The 18776-nt window shown below is 38.2% G+C and overlaps 1 protein-coding gene across 15 annotated transcripts in view; it reads right to left on the bottom strand.

Moving 5' to 3' along the window:
- Positions 1 to 18776, bottom strand: part of Baz2b (bromodomain adjacent to zinc finger domain 2B) — a 285451-nt gene that overhangs the window by 79694 nt on the left and 186981 nt on the right. For 14 of the 15 annotated variants that reach the window (XM_038336361.1, XM_038336370.1, XM_038336366.2 and 11 more), the window contains 2 exons: positions 17362 to 17412; positions 1203 to 1391 (listed from right to left, as the gene is read on the bottom strand). In XM_038336361.1, the coding sequence (XP_038192289.1) occupies positions 1203 to 1391; positions 17362 to 17412 (240 nt within the window). The remainder of the gene's footprint in view (positions 1 to 1202; positions 1392 to 17361; positions 17413 to 18776) is intronic. The other variant, XM_038336375.1, reaches the window with a different exon arrangement.

Genomic DNA, 18776 nt, shown 5'->3' with positions numbered 1-18776 from the left:
AACCATGCTATGTAGTGATTAATGTGAAGTTTGGACTTTCAATAACATTTACGTGAATTCAGCTACTGTGTGGCCACAGTCAACAGAATTCCATGTCACACTGGCCCTTACCAGGCACATAAGACAACTGCCTAACTGCTGGGGAAGCATGTATTCCAAACATGCTTTGGAAAGTTTTCAGAAAGGAAAAAGTATAGATATTTAAGATTCTGCCTCAACTTCCCAACAAAGTAGAGAAAAATAAAAAGGTAAAATAGTTGTCAGAAAAGCGAGACTCTACCTTCAGGTTCTAGGATAATTTTTCCCAGTGCTGGGTGTCTTACCCAGGGTCTCATATATGGAAGACAAGTGCTCTGTCACAGCGCACATTTCAAGCCAGGTCAAATACTTGATTTAAATATTGTCGGTAAAGCACTTGCCAAAAGAGCATGAAGAACAGAGTAATCCTATGTAGCAAGTGTAAAAAGCCAAGCACACATCTGGAAACAGAAACCTGGAGCTGGCTGGTCTTCCAGCTCACATCTGGAAACAGAACCTGGAGCTGGCTGGTCTGCCAGCTCACATCTGGAAAGAGAACCTGGAGCTGGCTGATCTGCCAGCTCACATCTGGAAACGGAACCTGGAGCTGGCTGGTCTGCCAGCTCACATCTGGAAACAGAACCTGGAGCTGGCTGGTCTGCCAGCCCAGCAAACCCGAGAGCTCCAAGTGCAGTGATACAACCCGGCCTCAAAAATGAAGGAGCAGAGTGACTGAGGACACCTGACTTCAGCCTCTGGAATTCCACAAATATATTCCCACGTGTACACTCAGCATATACACAGAGACACATTAACATGTACACACACACACACACACACAAACACACACACACAGCCCTTCCCCCCCCCAAAAAAAAACCAAAGCTGAAAAGCATTTGAACTGTACACTCACATTTTTATGCATACAATACTTTGGTAAAATACACCAGAAACACTTGCCTTAAATATTCTGTGTTTGTTATGTAGGCAAACACCTAAACACCGAATTAACTGTGGCATCACAACACACATAGTGAATGTATTTTGCTATACAGAATAAAACTGAACCAACTCTTGCCCATGAATCTAACACACCATGCTTTGCTGTTCAATTTAATAACAAATGCCTGCCTGAGCATTTGCAGGCCTTGCTCCTTTCCTTTGACACGATAGCAGATGTTTACCTGGAAAAGATGTTAGTTGGGGATGTGCGGCTAAGGCTGTGGGTGTACCAAGTGTCCCCAAACCACCAAATTCTGAATGCCCTGAGCTGGCTGAATGTAGACCAAAGACTGGGTGGCTGACCATTGGGAAGGCACTCGACACTGTGGACAGGTTAAACGGCTGATCCCCAGCTGGTCTGAAAAAATGTCCTGGGAGGGAAAAAAACACACTTAAAGTTGTTTAGATAAAACAGATGAGATTTACCTGATTTCAGAACTCATGATGCTTACAACATAATTTATCTATTAAATTTTATTTTCTAATTTCATTAATAACACAAAAGCATTGTGAAATTAAACTACCTTTAGTAGTTTGAATTTCAGATTAAGTCTCACATCTGAAGTAAGGAAATGAAAATGACCTTTTGTCAAAACATGTGCACTAGGTTAACATCACATTCTTTCATTCTTGAGAAAAATAAAAACATCCTATGATTCTACCCCTGGAAACCAGTGAAGCAAATCCCAACTCTATTCAACATTCAAATGATCATGCTCAATGCAAAGAGATGTGGTTTTCATGTGCACAGTCAAAGCTCCGTTCCCTGTCTAACATTTTGTTGAGAAAAGCATCCTGATTCCCAAAAGGCAGCTTATGCCACTGAAGTCAAATACTGCCAAAGACAGCACAATTAATACATTTACTATGGCATTTCTAGATGGATTCTCAAATACATCTGTAGTCAGCTGTAGAACAAGAAGAAAAATCTTTCCGTACTTACAACAAATAATTAGGACATTTTGGCTGCCTACTATGAAAACAGAATATTATTCTTGTCTGAAATATTAAGAAAATAGCTCAGTATTCTAGTCTGTTTAAAGAATTTAGTTTTAATGGCAGGGCAGGCTTTTAATGCCAGTACTCAGGAGGCAGAGGTAGGAAGATCTCCACGAATAGAGGCCAGCATGGTCTGTGAGGGAGTTCCAGGTCAGCCAGGAAGACACAATGAGACCTACTTTGTCTATGAATGGAGTGGTACTCAACTGTAACCCAGCACTCAGAAGGTTCTAGGCCAGTCTGGGCTGCATAAGAAGGTCAAGTGTAGCCTGGGCTAATTAGTGAAACTGACTTAAAAACAAATGAACAAAGACTGGGGATGTAGATACAATTTAAAAGTAAGCAAGGGCCTGCCCTAGGTTAGAATGTCCTGGTACTTCTGAGGGGAAAAGGGGCGCGACTCTGTGAATACACCTGTATTTAAGCAGAGTAGGAGTCATGTGGTATCTCTGTTCTAGGTCAACTATGACTATGTATGACAGTTTCATTAGTTTTACACAGTAGGTCTGAAGTAAATAAAAAAGTAAGTTGTAAATGAGAATACCTTTGCTTTTCACTTAGCTGTCTATCAAATGTTAACTGTTTGTCTGGTCCTAAAGAAAACAAGACCTACAGCCCTCCATAGACTGATAAAAATCTTACGTTTTTAAATTAAATAATGCCAATATTTTAATTAAAATTCAAATATTAAAATGAGTTGTATCAAGTATATCTTCCTTGTGTTTACATTCTCATCAATCAATCTGGTTTTGTTCTTTGAAGCCAGAACAGAAAATTAATGAATTTTTAAAAATTTGAATGTACTTTTGAGTTATTATAGATTCTAGATATCCTTGAAGCTGAGCTAAAACAGGGACAAATACAGTTATCACCATTGCTGGTTCTCATCAAATAAACCAACTTCTCAATTCAGCTGTATTTGACAACATACAATAGCTATATTTCCTTACCTGCATTTTGCTAACAAATGAGGTAAACTAATAGTCATTTTTTATTTACATATGAATAAATACACACCATGTGTGCATTTGTCCGTGTATGTGTGTATGTGAGCAGGTGGATGCTGGAGGACACCTTGGTGGTAATCCCAGGTACTGTCCACCTTTTCCTTTGAGACAGTGTCTCTCACTGGTCTACCACTCACTGAACAGACAGACTGGCTGGCCCACAAGCCTCAAGGACCCACTTGTCTCCATTTCCCAGGACTGGGATTATACATATAAACAAGCATACTAAGTTGTTGGTTTGGGATTTTTCCTTTTCTACTTGAGTTCAGAAGCTAAAATTTGAGTCCTTTGCTGACAGCACTTTACTCACAGAGCTATCTCCAAACTCCATTTCATTAATACTTTTAAAAAGAAGTACTATTCAATTGTACTTGCCAACTATATGTATGTAGTCATGGCTTAATGGAAAAAAAAAATATGAGCCGGGCAGTGGTGGTGGATACCTTTAATCCCATCACTTGGGAGGCAGAGGCAGGTGAATCTCTGTAAGTTCGAGGCCAGCCTGATCTACAGAGCTAGTTCCAGGACAGGCTCCAAAGCTACAGAGAAACCCTCGGGTGTGTGTGTGTGGGGGGGGGGGGAACGGGACGGACTACACAACATATTACAAAAATTGGAAAGTGCTGAAATTAGTGATGGTTGAAACAATTCAATGAGAACTAATGAGTTAGCTGTAAAAAACATTCAGAAATACGTAATTAAACATGAAGAACCAAAAGAGTTAAATCTGGAGTCTCTCTGTGGGCAGAAAACATAAAATACCTGAGTGCTTATTATTCCTGTAGCAACAATTAAAAATCAGCAAGATATCTGATCACAATAAAGATTTTTGTACCATAAAACAGTGATATCTAAGAACCTGAAGGTGTGATATTTTACTGTTTTATTTTTCTTCCTACAGATACACGCCTTCTTAAGGATCTTACACAGCTCTTTCCCTTCCCTGCCGCCACTCTACCGCGGCTGTAACATCTCAGTGCATGTGGTTTTTATGCCAGGGCCTGGGTTCTATGACAACAGAAACTGAATCTCCCTGTACTAGGACCCTACATTCCCGGAAATCTGAACACAACAGCAACTTGCTGTGTATGTGTCCCACTCTTTCTTCCACTTCAGAACCTCCAAGTAAACATACTCTGCTCTGTGACTTCTGCTTTATCCAATCATATCTATTCCTAACTATAATAAAAAAATACTGCTCACTCCAAGAAATACCTCTGAATCTCCCCAAATATGCTTTTGAATACTCATATTATTCAACATCTGTTTATCATACTGTGACTAGGATACAAAATTATGAAAGAAAAGTCTGTCTTAAATACCCACTGTAGGAAACATCAAAGTGATTTTCAACCTTTTGCCTTTTAAAAGGCTAAAATAACCAAGAGTCATTCTTTAAAAAACTAAAAGTATAACATCTTTTCAATCCCTCATCCTGTAAATGTTTACCACCTTTTTCTCTGCTCTAATTGCAAAAGAAATCGCTAAACTTCAATTAATCATTATAGAAGCTAATTCAATAATATCTGTATTATAGTTTTAGTCTTTTTACACAGCAAAAATACTGTTAGGGTACACCTTTGCTCCCATGGCCAACAGTATCCCTTCATGGTAAACTATCTACTGTCTTAAAATGTGAAGTTACTGTCACAGGGAAATATTATTCTCATTTGTGTGTTGCTGTAGAGTGTGTGTGTGTGTTGTATGCACACATGTGTACGGCTGGGTACACATGCACATGTATACTCAACATTGAGTGTTTTTGTATATCACTTTCCAACATAATTTTTGAGGCAAGTTCTCTCATTGAGCCGAGAACTCTACGATTTGCCCTGGCCTGGTGGTCAATGAACTCTTGCACTCCCTGCACGAGGACTGTGTTACCATGTCTATTTTTGTTAAATGGGGGACAGCGAGAACAACTAAGGTTCTCACACTCCTCAACCACCTCCCCAGGCCTCCATGGAAATTTTAAATTGATCATAGAATAGGGATGGCATGATGGATGCTATTATCATCAATAAGCAATTAAAACAGTAAATCACACTTAAAATAAAGCTTGTTCTGTATTATCCAGAGAGCAAGCATGAAACAAAACATAAGTCAAATAGGATCTATTAGTTTCCTAAATATAAAACAAGATTATTTGAATATTACAAAGTTCTACTTTTGGAACAGCAAATTCTTACATTAATATACCTAATGTCAACATATGCTCCCAAATAAAACTATCTTGATTAAAAATAAGTTTTCTCAAAGAAAAGTATCTGTCAACTTAGATAACTGGAAGATGTTCAGCTTTACTGAATGCAAACTTTACTTCAGCTTCTGCTTTCCCCTGATGAGGGGAAACCATGGACAACCGAGATAATCAACACGTGTCTGCAATGGCAACGTTAAGATTCTCAGACGACAGGCTCGAAACGTTTCCAAGTCTACCAGGAGGCAAAAGCCACTGTGTCAGTCATAAGGAATGGGAATTATGAGCATCTCTGTCAATCTCAATGAAAACTATCCCCCGTGAATGAAGCAAATAACAATTCACATAAAGAACTGAATCCCTGAAACTGAAACAGGAACAAACCAAACCAAAGATACCATATAAGCTGATTTTCTGTGTGCCAGAAATGTTCCAAACTTCAGTGCTACACAAATTAGCTGCGCCAAATCTTCACTGCTTTAAAACTGCCAACATGATTTTATACCACTGCAAATCTAGTCTCTGGTTTGTAATCTGTACAGTATGGCTATCATAAAAAGGTGGGGGAGGACAGTCCATTTGAATACAGATATTAAATAACAATGGAGTATTTCAGTTAAAAAAAACTAAATTTGTTATAAACTGAGTAATTATCAGTTAACATGTGAAATTCCTAACATATCAGTGTTTAATATTTTGAAATTCAAATGAGCAATGTATAAAACTGAACTTTAATTGGCAAAAAGAGTGCTATAGTTAAATGTTTCTCCTCAAATAATCTTCATTTCATTCCTGTATCCTCTTATTTAGAGCCATTTAAGCTTTATGTTTAATATTTAGAAAAATATATGGAATGCAAACAAATTTAGTCATTTATTTGTTTTTCAGGATTTACAGGGTTTCTCTGGATAGCCCTGGCTGTCCTGGAAATCATTCTGTAGACCAGGTTTGCCTCTACCTGCCTCTGCCTCCCTGGTACGCACAGGCTAGCCTCAAGCTCACTATATGGCTTAGATTGGCATTGGACTTGATGACTTTCTGTTTCTGTGTCTCAATGCTGCAATTGCAGGCATGCACAAGTAACGTATCTTATTTTTATATTTCAAGTAGTTGAGATTATTTTATATTCACAAGCATTGCAAAAATAAGAGCAAGTTCTTATACATGCTTCTCTAGTACAGTTCCACTAATGCTAACATCGTACAAGTCCATAGACTTCAAAGCCAAGAAATTACCCTTAATTAGGGAAAAAATTATTAGCCTAAATCAAATTTCTCACTAACACCATTCTTTGTCCCAAGATTCCAAATCCCATATTACATTGAATTTTGTGCTTTAACTTTCTTCAGTCTGCTACAATTTCTGTTTTTTATTTGATGATGGATCAACAACGAGATCTGAGTGTGTCTAATGTTTTGTAATGATCAGAAGAAGTTTTACATCACCGAGAATGATACTCAATGGACCCTCCTCAGAACGAGACAGTCAAGGCCCAGGATATTTCTATGTAGCACAGGTGATGTTAATTTTGAAGACTTGATTAAACTGGTGCCTGCCAGGATTCTCCACTGTGAAGTTAACTATTTCTCTTCAAGCAGTTTTTTAAAAATATTTATTTATTTATTATGTATACAATATTCTGTCTGTGTGCATGTCTGAAGGCCAGAAGAGGGCACCAGACCTCTTTACAGATGGTTGTGAGCCACCATGTGGTTGCCGGGAATTGAATTCAGGACCTTTGGAAGAGCAGGCAATGCTCTTAACCACTAAGCCATCTCTCCAGCCCCTTCAAACAGTGTTTTATGAGAAGTCATTAAAGCAGAGGTTGAGTGGAAACAAAAGCTGTTAATTTGTACCACTCCTATTTTAAAAAGTTAATTTCTTCTCTGTAATAAACATGTTTTAGCTAAATCTACCGAAAGAACTGAGAACTCACATTTAAAATGCTAAAAAGCACACAACATTTAAAATATTTAAAAACATTCAAATATTGATGTATGGTATTATAAAAAATAAAAATAATTTTAAAGTATTGTTTTTTGAATAAGCAAGAAAATCTGATTTCCTACAATGGACAAAAACAATCAAAATCAACTTGGAAGAATACTTAGTGTATTACTTTGCTGGGGCCATTAAACAGTTGACCACAATTCCGGGGCTTGGAACAGAAAGAACTGCTAGGGGTGCAAGGTCAAGGTGATGCGCTCTGGCTAGCCCTAGTACACTGGGAAAGGATGTGCCATGCTTCTGTTCTAGGCTCTGGTGGCCGCCTTTGTCCTGGCTGTGGACGTGTCTTGTGTAAGGACACAGATGCAGTAGAGCTGGGCCTGTTTGCTGACCTCATTTAACTGGACGGAAGACCATTTCTGAGGAAGCTCACATTCTGAAGCACCTTGAGTTGGGCTCTAACACATCTTTTTTTCTTTGTAACAGGAAGATACAATCTAACCTGTATCACTTGGCTAGTTATCAAAATTACTTAATTGACTTACTACTAAAGTCTCAAACTAAAACTACAAAGTTCTACTAGTAAAAATTAAAATGATATTTCAAAAATACTTAGGTCCTTGAGTTCAACTTCCCATTAAATACACCTCAGTTAAGAAGAGCTAAACAGGGGCAGAGATGGATGGCTCGGTGAGTAAACGTGCTTGCTGGGCAAGCCTGATGAGCTACGTTGGATACTAGAATCCATGAGAAAGACAGATGCAAGAGGAGCACATCTGGAACTCTGCAGCCTGGAGTGTCCTGCGGTGCAACAGAAAAAGTAGAAGGGGAGAACTGATCCCTAAGCTGCCCTCGGACTTCCACAAGAACGTGTATGCATGAACACTACTAAGAAATGAGTAAAATTCAAAGAGAAAGAGAGAAAAAGATAGTTGGACAATGGAAAGCCTTCATCAAAGATTTGCAGAAACCTATAAGCTTTTAACAAAGAAACAGAGAAAAATACTAATATAAAATTCTCAGCATGATGTAAATCCTGAAGTTGGCTTCTATTAAATACCTAGAAGACCTCTCGCATCCCCTAGTGATCCTCTATTGGCTGTGAACCTAAAACCTGGATGCTTTTCAAATACACCTCAGAGTTGGGTTTTAAGCCTTGCCTCTTCAGCACATTCAATAGATTCTTTAATTAGTTGAAAAAGAGCACTTTATTCACATGTATTAAATTTGCCAAACTAGACAAATACGTTGCTTTCCACTTGGATACAGTCACAGACTTCGACATTGGAAACAAAGGAGTGGGCTCTTTAGGATGCAGCTGTTTATTGGAGGACAGGCCATACCTGCCGCACTGAAGCACTGTTTGATACACTGATGCACTGGACCAGAGCCCTGACACATTCTGAAACAGACAACACCTGATGGTGTCATTTCAGTTCTGTCTTCCCTTTACTGTCAAGTGAAATATATGCATAATCAATAAGCTCTGACTTATGTCAGCTGCTTAGCTGGCCCCTGGGATTAAGTCTTGCAAAAACACAGTCCTGCCTAATTGACTAAGGGTCAAGTGAAACAGGATACAGGCATTCTAAATAAATATATTAATGGACATACATGTACTTTTAGGTAAAGCTGCTATTATAAATACTTCTAATACACTTAAATATATATTCTCAATATAAATAATGTTAAATATTAATAGATTTAAAGACTTTAAAATTCAAATAATGTTGGCAGGGTGCTGAATTTTGATGCTCTTTGACCCTAAATCGGCACTGATCCCTTTTCTGCTTCCTTGGAACAGGTCTGGCGACAGATTGCACCAGACATGCAGGTTATTTACTGGAATTTGATCCAGCTTCATGAAGCCATTCAGTTTGACAGTACTGTTCATGAACATAACAGGCAGGACTCCCTGGTGCTATTCATGCTCTTTGATATGATCCAGTTGTATTTCAAGTGTCAAAGAATTTGAAGCAGATAATCTGACTCTGACTTTTTCCATCTCCTCTCTAGTTCTTTAAAATATCTGAGATGAGAGGTCCTCTTTCTTCTACACCTGGGATACTCCATCAAAATATCTCTTTAGATTTTCTATTTATTTGAAGAATATGGCCTAGCAGAAACAGAAGAACCCAAACTGATGCAGACCTTCAAAGGCAGGCACAGCTTGTAGGAGTGAAAATGCTGCAGTCAACAGCTCCTGATGTAAACAGAAGCCCAAGAGACTCGGCTGAGTCTTTGCTAGCAGCCCACCATGACCTGAATGCCATACCGCAGGAAGAATTTCACACGGATGTTTTATAAGGTAGGAGGGGATGGTGGCTAGCTTCTTGTGTGACATTCTGCTCTTGCAGCTAGTGATCTTCTTAGCCCCTTGGACCACTGATGATAAAAGACCCACTGTCCCCACGCATGCCACTCCTGTCGGAGCCTCTGAAAGCACTTTACACCATGCAGGAGTTAGGAGTATTCCTGGATCTTCCCCTTTCGCCTTGGTAAAATTTCCTTCCCTCTTCCATAGAGCAAGAACACTGAACATTTACTTCTGATTGAGAACAAATGAGAAAGGAAATTCTAGAGTACATTGAGCCTTTATAAAACACACATACAACTTTTCTTGCCAGTGACCAGAAAGTTAGAAATTAATGTTTTTTTAAAGAGTTGTATGTGGTTGGTTAACTGATTTTCCCACAGTCCCTAACACTGTCATTCTTGATGCTCAGTCTCCAGCTGAAATTTTTCATAGTCAACTGAAACTTTCTTAGATCTTCTGCACTGCACATCAATCTTGGTTAATCACTCCAAGTTTACCCTGCCTATGGGATTAACTATGACACTGACAGTTCTGTAATCCTTCATGATTCCAGTTACCAATGTAACAAGTTCTATATTTCTGGATGAGAGCCTAGCCTTTAACAGCTGAGCCATATCTTCAGACCTAGCAATATAACAAGACCGATCCTCGCAGAAGCCTGGGGATAGGTGTGAAGAAGACCTAACAGGCACCTGGCATTACTGATGCTTGAAGACATCAGACAGGACATCCAATGCATCACTATGTTAGAGAGATGGTGAAAGAACCAGAAAAATTCTTAATAATCTAACTTTCAAGTCCTAGTTCAGCCCTCTTTCTCTTTTCCATAATGGTTTCTTATGTATTCTGTGCCAAAAATTAAAGGACACATACTGTAGAAGAAAACAGATATAGTCCTTGCCCTTTAGACCCAGGGAAAGGACGGATAAAACAACATCAAATGTATAATTATATATTGTGAAGGGTTCTATGGAGGAAATTAATAGGTACAGGGTCGATAATGGTAGAGCAATTACCTAGACACTATGATCAGTGGGAGTCGTCTATAATTAAGGTCAGAATTAGTCAAGATTCTTCAGAGACGTGGAACCAGTAGGAACCAATGATTTATTATGACGAAGCAGCAAATAAAATTATGTTGGCCCACAAGGAAAGCTGGAGCTACAGAACTGATGGAGTTTAAGTCTGAGTCATGGGAGAAGGCTGACATCTCAGATGAAGCAGCCAAGCAGAGAAAACAATTTTTCTCTTCTATCTTTCCATTTTCTCCAGGCCTTGAGGAATTGAAGGCTGCTCATCAATACTAGGGAAGGCACTTTTCTCTACTCAATCCACAGCTTCAAATGCCAGTCTCATTAAAGCATACCTTGCAGACACATTCAGGAATAAATTTTAATTCAGGTATCCTGCATCTGCAGCCAAGTGGTCACAGAACAGCATCAGCTATTCAGACAGTGGTCTCTGGATAACCGAGACAAAGCGTGAGAAATGAACAGCCACAGGAAGATTCCTCAGACAAGATGGGGCAAACTTCCGACACTGGTCCAGAAAAGAGAGCTTTCTATGTGAAGAAGTGAATGTCAGGAGGCTGAAACACAATGGCTCAGAATGAGAAGGACACCAGACAGATGTGATGAGCAGGGAAGGTCAGATGAGGGACAATGGACAACCTTGTGTATTACTCAGGATGAAATACACAAAACATCTTATTCAGGCTATGTGAAAAGGTTAATTTGATGACTCTCATACCTCAAAAGCTCTTGGGAAAGATTCGCTCCAGATGAAGAAGCTCTATTTACAGAATGACTAACATGCAGCTTCCTTCCATCCTTTGGCCTCACTCTTTCTGAGGGGTCCTTCCTTCCAATGTCTTAGTGCCCAGAAAAATACCCATTGATATCTCTCTAGCGTCGATTAGTCTGGTTTGTTTCGTGTGCTCATTACATAAGTGAAAGCATTTTTACCTGATAAATATGATGCCTATATTGCCTATATCACACAGAGTTTCTGGAATCTAGAATCCTCAGATAAAAAAATTGAAAGAGTACTTTAGAGGTAATAACTTCTAATACTGGAAGAGGTTGAGGCAGCCACAGTAATCCTACATAAGGCGGTAATTGTTTCTAACGAGATTCTAACTCAATTTATAAAAGATTAGGCGGGGTCTGGTAGTGCACACTTCTAATTCCAGCACTTGGAAGATAGAGGCAGGAAGATCCCAAGTTCAAGGTCAACGTCTACTGCACAGCAGGTTTCATGGCCAGCCTGAACTATGCGCGAACCTAACTTCAAAGAAACAACATAGAGCTGAGGATGTAGCTCGGTCAGCAAAGTGCTCCCATGAACCTGATTCCTAGCACCTATGGAAAAAGCTAGCTATATATAGTGCAGGCTTGCAGATCAGCCAGCAGAGGCAACTTAGCCCCAGGTCCCAATGAGATACCCTGCCTCAAAAGACAAAGTAGACAGCCCCTGAGGAATGTCACTTGAAGGGACCTCCAGCTTTCCCTTGTAAGCTTCATGCCTGCACACTTGTGTACGTGCACGCACACACACACACACACACACACACACACACACACATACACATACACACACAATCTAAAGATATTACAAAGTTTCCAAAGTAGGGAAAAGCCAAAGGAAGAGTCTGTGAAAGATGGTAACAAAAGGGGGTAAGAAGCATACATTGGTGGTTCCTATCCAATTACGCTGCATCATCTACCAGCTAGGGGAGAGAAAACAGCTGAACAACCACAGCAAGACTAGCTACATGAGGTACAGACGTCAGAATTCAGAATTCAGAGCTACGTAAAATACTAGTGAGTGACTACCAGAAGAACAAAAACACAAGCAAATTGAGAATTTAAAGTACCCAAATGCCTAGCTGTCTGCAAGTACTCTACATGAATGGCACAGAAGCTGGCAAAGACCATGTGGAAATCTACTCCTGAAATGCAAAGCCGTGGCCAGCAGATCTGCTGAGGTGGAGAATGCTCTGCTGTACATTCTGTGGAGCCTGGCTCAGGATGTGGAGTCTAACACGTCATTCTACAGAGTCCAAAGCAGGCAGAGCAGCTGAGTGAGGGGTAAACACAGAGGCAAGGAAACCGCAATACAGCAGACTTGTTTCTGCTAAAAACACTTTGCTGACCCAAGTATTTTCAAATGTACAGAGACCAACAGGGAACTTCTCTAAAAATATCATCAGAACACAGTAACCAGAGAAAATGACAGCATAAACAAATTTTTCGATCACAATAAAACCAAAGTAGGAAACAATTTTTTAAATGTGCATGCTAAATTGCTCACTTCTATAAGATCTGTTAGTCAAAGAGGGATAATCAAAGGAAAATAAGTATTTTTAATGGAATAAGACAATCAATAATCAAAAATGACAAGTTGCAGCTATGGTCATACTATAAAAGGAAATGCACAGTAATATATACATATATAAAGGACAAAGGTTTCAAATAAATGATCAATTCTTTACTTTAAAAGACAGAGAATAGTCAGCTGGTGGTGATACATGCCATTAATCCAAGAACTTGGAAGGCAGAAACAGGTGCATCTCTGAGTTGGAGGCTAGCCTGGTCTATAGAGGTCCAGGACAGCAGAAGAGAGAAACCATGTCACAGAATAGGTAGGTAGGTAGATAGGTAGGTAGATATGGAATGTAATGAAAACAGGAAAAAGAAAAAGAAATCATACTAATAAAGAAGACAAATAATAAAGATTAAGGTGTAAATCACTGAAACAGAACGACAAAAGCTAAGAACATTCAGACTCACACTCGATCTCTTCAAAAGATCAATGAAATCAGTATATGTTTACAAAATGAGAAAAGACCCACCAGTATGAATATTAACAATGAGAAGAAAGTACTTACATTTGGACTCATAAATTCAACAAACAGATAAATCCCCTTCAAGACCAAATCTCACTTAAAACAAAGATAACCTGAAGTGTTGACATATTTGTTACTAGTATTAAACCCCCAGGACTACTGAGCATAGGAAAGACACCAAACAATGAGCTCATCTAACCCCAGCTGTACCTGTTCTTCAAAGATAAAGCTGTGGCTTAATATCTTACAATAATAAAAGTTTACACACAAGGAGACACAGATAGACACACACACACCCCCCAAACAATCTCAATGCTTAGATGACCTCACAGCTTAATTTTGTCAAATATTTAGAAAAGTAAAAACAATTATATACTCTTCCAGAACACAGTAGGACTGGGAACTGTCCCAAATAATTTCCAACAGAGAATGACAGGAAAAAAAAATGGAGCAATAATCCTGGTGAGTACTCATGTAGGTTGCCTAATAGAAATTCAACAAATCACATCAACAATGTTTTAAAAGACCAATACAGCATGATTAATTGGAATTAGATCCCTGGCTGTTAAAATGGTTTACTGTATAAAAAAATTGGTCAATTACTTCACCTTATTAGCAAGTTAAAAATCAAGGCTGTGTCAGCATCTCACTAGATGCAATCATATGACAAAATTGATACTAAATTAAATAAAAAATACTCAAAAGTTAATGATGTCTGTTATTATCAGTTCTATTCGATATTTTACCAAACAGTAAAAGTTCATGAAGCAAAGAAAAAAAACAAAAATTACACAGGTTGGAAATAAAGACAGCCTCCACCATGAGTGAGTGAAATATCTGGATAAATACATTATGGGAGAAAGTATACGAATGACAAATGAGTGCATGCAAATTTCCATCGGTCTTCAGAGAAATCATACTAAAAACAACACCAAGTAGCTCTGAAATCACACAGACAAGGAACATTATATGGACTGGGCCGTCTGTATTTACATATATTTACGAATATGTATGTAGCAATTAAAAAATAGGGACCATGAATTTGAGAGGGAGCAAGGTATAGGGTGATGCACTAGAAGGGTTGATAGGAAGAAAGGGAAAGGGAAAAATGTACTTATATTTAATTCAAAAAATTAAACTCCAAACCAATCTAGACAGATGCTATAATATATCAACTGTTTTGGTTTAAAATGTTCTTTAATGACACACTAAGCATAGGTACTACTTAATGTTTCTTTTAGAGAATTAAATAAATGGTACAGACACTTTAGAAAAACACTTGCCAAATTTAAAACTAAGCATATACTTAGAATACTCTCTAGCAATCCCAATCCTACGTATTTACCCAAGAGAAATAAAAACACGTGTAAACACAAGGGCTTGTAACTTGAACACTCATAATCACCTCAAGCCAAAACACTGCGATGTCTATCATCAGGTGAATGATTACACAAATTCTGGCAGTTATAAAACAAAATATAATTAGTAAGATAAAAGAATGAGCTACTATATAAACAATAATACAACTATTTAAAAAGAATTATGAAAGACACAAGACACAAAAGCACACATGACTTAATTTACATAAAAGTCCAGAAACAGTCAAAAGTGGGGCAGTGGCTGCCAGGGTGGAAGTAAAGATGGAACCCTGAAGGGGTGGCTATTCCCTGGGGCTGCATGTGTGCACATAGGCTTTCTTCTTATGCATGCTCACACTCTCACCATGGACTGCAGAGTTAAACTAAATTTGTCTGTTGTCATATTCCAGTGTTAATAGGCTGCATGGCCTCAGAATTCTGAAGTTTATTTTTTTTTTTAACTATGTTGGGTAAACTTTCATATAGAGCAAAAGTTTCCTTTCCCAAATGCCCAGATCAACTCAAAAGTGCCTAAAGTCCCTGTAGGGTTTTTTAAAAATTCTATGAAGTTTTGAGCAATGTGTTTTGGTTATATTAACTTCCCCTCCATCAGGTTTTCCCAGATTCGCCCACAATTCCCTACCCATCATAGTTAAAACAGACAACTGTAAGCAAATGTGGAAATTATTGCTGTACATAAATTATAACTAAGGAAAAACCCAAAAGCGAGAAGTTTTCATTATTACTGTCACTGCTTCATGAGAGGAACAAATTAAAGGTGACTAAGCAAGGAAGTGGAGAGAGCACTCGGTGAGCTACCGTGACACCGGAGGAAGGTTCTGGTGCCACCTACTGAAGTGACAGCAGGCTGGAAAGAAGGTACCAGCTACAACTTAAATTGAAAGCAGGATCGCTGAGATCATTATGTGAGAGTGGAAAAAAATATGACTGAAGCCCCTGGACTCTGCAGCAGTGCCGAATATTTGAATGAATGAGGGTGAGTGTAAGAGGAACTGATTTTAGCAGAAAATGAGAACTTTTGGTTTGTGTTTGTTCATTTGTTACGGTTGAGGTATCTATAAAACATGTGTGTGTGTGTGTGTGTGTGTGTGTGTGTGTGTGTGTGTGTGTATATATATATATATATATATATATATATATATATATATAATGTGTCTAATTAGGATCTGAGAAAGTTCACAGTTTTCATTCAGGTCCATTTAAACAGCCAAGAGATAAAAACCTCAGGATCAAGAGCTAGGCAAGTTCACCTTTATGAGTAAAGCAATCAGCAAATCCAAGTCAAATAAAACAAACCAAGCAAGGAAATAAATAAAGATCTAAGAAGCTGGAGCTAGAGAGAGAACAGGAAAGCTAAGAGCTGTAATTGGTCAGCTGTCAGCTGCGAAGTGACAGGCTGAAGAAGGGAGGCCCTGCTGTGAGCTAGAATATGCACAGAAGGCAAAGAAACAGAAGCACAGGGCGTGATCTTGGAGAAAGCGTGATTGTAAAGACTCCAGCAGAAAACAGCGCAGGCATCAGAAGAGTTTTTGGGTAAAGGAAGGCTTTAGGAATGTCCTCCTTTTTTAGGACAGGTGCCGTAGGAGCACCTTCTCACATTCCCAAACACGATCTGGTACATAAAATAATGATACTATATAGAAAGAATGAAGTACTTGAAAAGATCTTAATAATCTTTATAAAGGGAACAATCAATATTTGCATTTCCTGTAAGAGTTAAAAGCTGTATTTCTGTGAGCATTTATTGCACTTAATTATTTGATTGCACAAAAAGTATAAAAGAGAAATTAGTCAGCACATATATAGAGAGTTAACTTCTCTCTGCCTTCTACTCATTTTGCCTTCCCTCCTTCTTACCTTTTCTGATTTCAACACTGGGATTGAACTCAAAAATTTCTAGGTATGCCTCTAGCCATTAAACGCATTATTAGCCCTTTTTAATTTTGACAGTTGCCAAGTTGTCTGAGCTGTCTTCCTTCTGTCTCAAGCCCTAGATCATTTATTTATTTGGGTTTTTTTTGTTTGTTTGTTTATTTCTTTAGGAAAGGGCTGGAGGGGGTTGAAGTCTACTAGATTGCAGGTAAAGTAGTAAAATCATGAAGTCAGCAGTTGGGAGAGTGGCTTGAATTAAACCAGAGGTAGCTTCCTTAAGAGCTCAGTCAGGCGGCAATATTCTGAAGTCAGTCATGGGGACCAGTAGCCAGTTATTCTACAGTTTCTCAAGTACACAATTAGTTCACTTAAATTTCATTCGATACGGTTTGTCCCCTAGGTTTGTCCCCTAAAGTGTTGGACATTCATACTTCAGCATGTTAAAAGGTGAAGCTTTAAAGATAGACTTGGTCCCAGGGTACCATCAGAAGTGATTCATGTAGTTCTCAGAACAGCTTAGTTCTTATGGACACCAGATGGTTATAAAGCAATGCCACCCTGCGCTTGGTCACTTCTCCAAACAACTATTTCTCTTTCTGCTTCCCTACCATATCTGTTGTGAGCCAGGGATCATTCACCAGATATTAGCCATAATGTTTAAATTTTTTACCATCAGAATAAATGCCACGTAAGTGTCTTTTCATATTAAGAACTTAATAAGTACCGAGCCAGGATTCTGCAACACTAAAAGAAAACAATTGTGAGACACTTACCAGACACTGAGTCAGGTGGTGCCTTCATCTTGGACTTCCCAGCTTCCAGAACTGTGAATAATAAATTTTTAATACTTATAAATTATCAGCTATGTGGTAATTTGTAATATAGTAGCCAGATTAGAATAAGCTGAGAGGTTAGTAAAATATAAATGCTTAACTTCAGATGTAAAGTAGGATCTCTTCAGTAAGAAACAAAAGCAACCAGAAATAAAACCTCTGAAAATGGATCCAAAGTTAGGAGTTTCATTATCAAAATATACAACAAACAAATATATACACACATAAAATTGTGAAAAATTGATTCCATACATATAATTGTAAAAGATCTCATAAATAAGACCATTCATAAATACTTAGGGAAAAATAGTGACACAGAAACAAGAACTAAAGCCCTAAAGAGGGATTAAAAAAAAGAAAAGAAACCCAGAAAACTAAAAAATCTTACAAAAAGCTACAAAGACACCTCAATGAAGCACTACTACATCACTGACCAAAAACCCCTCACAGTCTGACAGTGCTAGGTCTTGTCTAGATCGGGATTATAAAAAGTATCTGGTAGAAAAAGGGATACAATGGGTGCCAGTGTTCACTTACATATATCAGTATCTATATTTAATGATGCCCTTAATGACAGTATTTAGAATTGATAAAAACTGGAAATATTTAAAACTTCTACCAGTAGTAACACAGATATATAAGTATGCATACAACTTGTGTATAACAAGTAGAAAGATAACCCAGTCCTGTATGCTTACAAACACATTCCCCTCTACATTTCTCATTACATCATGCTTCAGTAAGCACACCAAGTCATTCCAAGTCTTCTCTTTCAATATATGCCTCCTTCTACAAATGCAGTCTTTGTATCCCAGAGAATCTATTATCAAATATCTCCAGAGCCTTGTTTCTTACCACATTTCCAATAAACCTTTTCTGGGCCTTCATCATTTCTTCATATGAATAAATGTAAGCAGCTAATGATAAATATGAATATAAATTTAAGGCCTCTCATTATATTTTTCTAAAAGCTAAACACACTGGTAGAAATGATACCTGAGAGCACTGTCACTAAACCAAACCATTCTTATTAGGTAGAGTATAAGAAAAGACAATGGTACTTCGTTTATCATAATATTAAAAGCAGCTGTTACTCCTGCCTTACAAATGAGGCAACTGAACCTTAAGAAAAGGTAATTCATAGAGCTAATAGGTAGACAAGACAAGGTTTGATCTCTTGGTATCCTTGATTTTAATCATTATATTATTCTGCATAAATTCTTTTGAATGTCAAATTTGGTTCTAAATGTTCTGTCATGGCCTACTCCCCAGCTTGGGCTTCTTCTTTTCTCTCTCCTCTACAACACCGCAGCGCATATAATTCAACCAAGCCAGCTTTCCTTCCTTCTTAACAG

The sequence above is a fragment of the Arvicola amphibius genome, chromosome 7, assembly GCF_903992535.2.
Source record: "Arvicola amphibius chromosome 7, mArvAmp1.2, whole genome shotgun sequence".
NCBI lineage: Eukaryota > Metazoa > Chordata > Mammalia > Rodentia > Cricetidae > Arvicola > Arvicola amphibius.
This window is presented reverse-complemented; position numbering and strand designations above follow the sequence as displayed.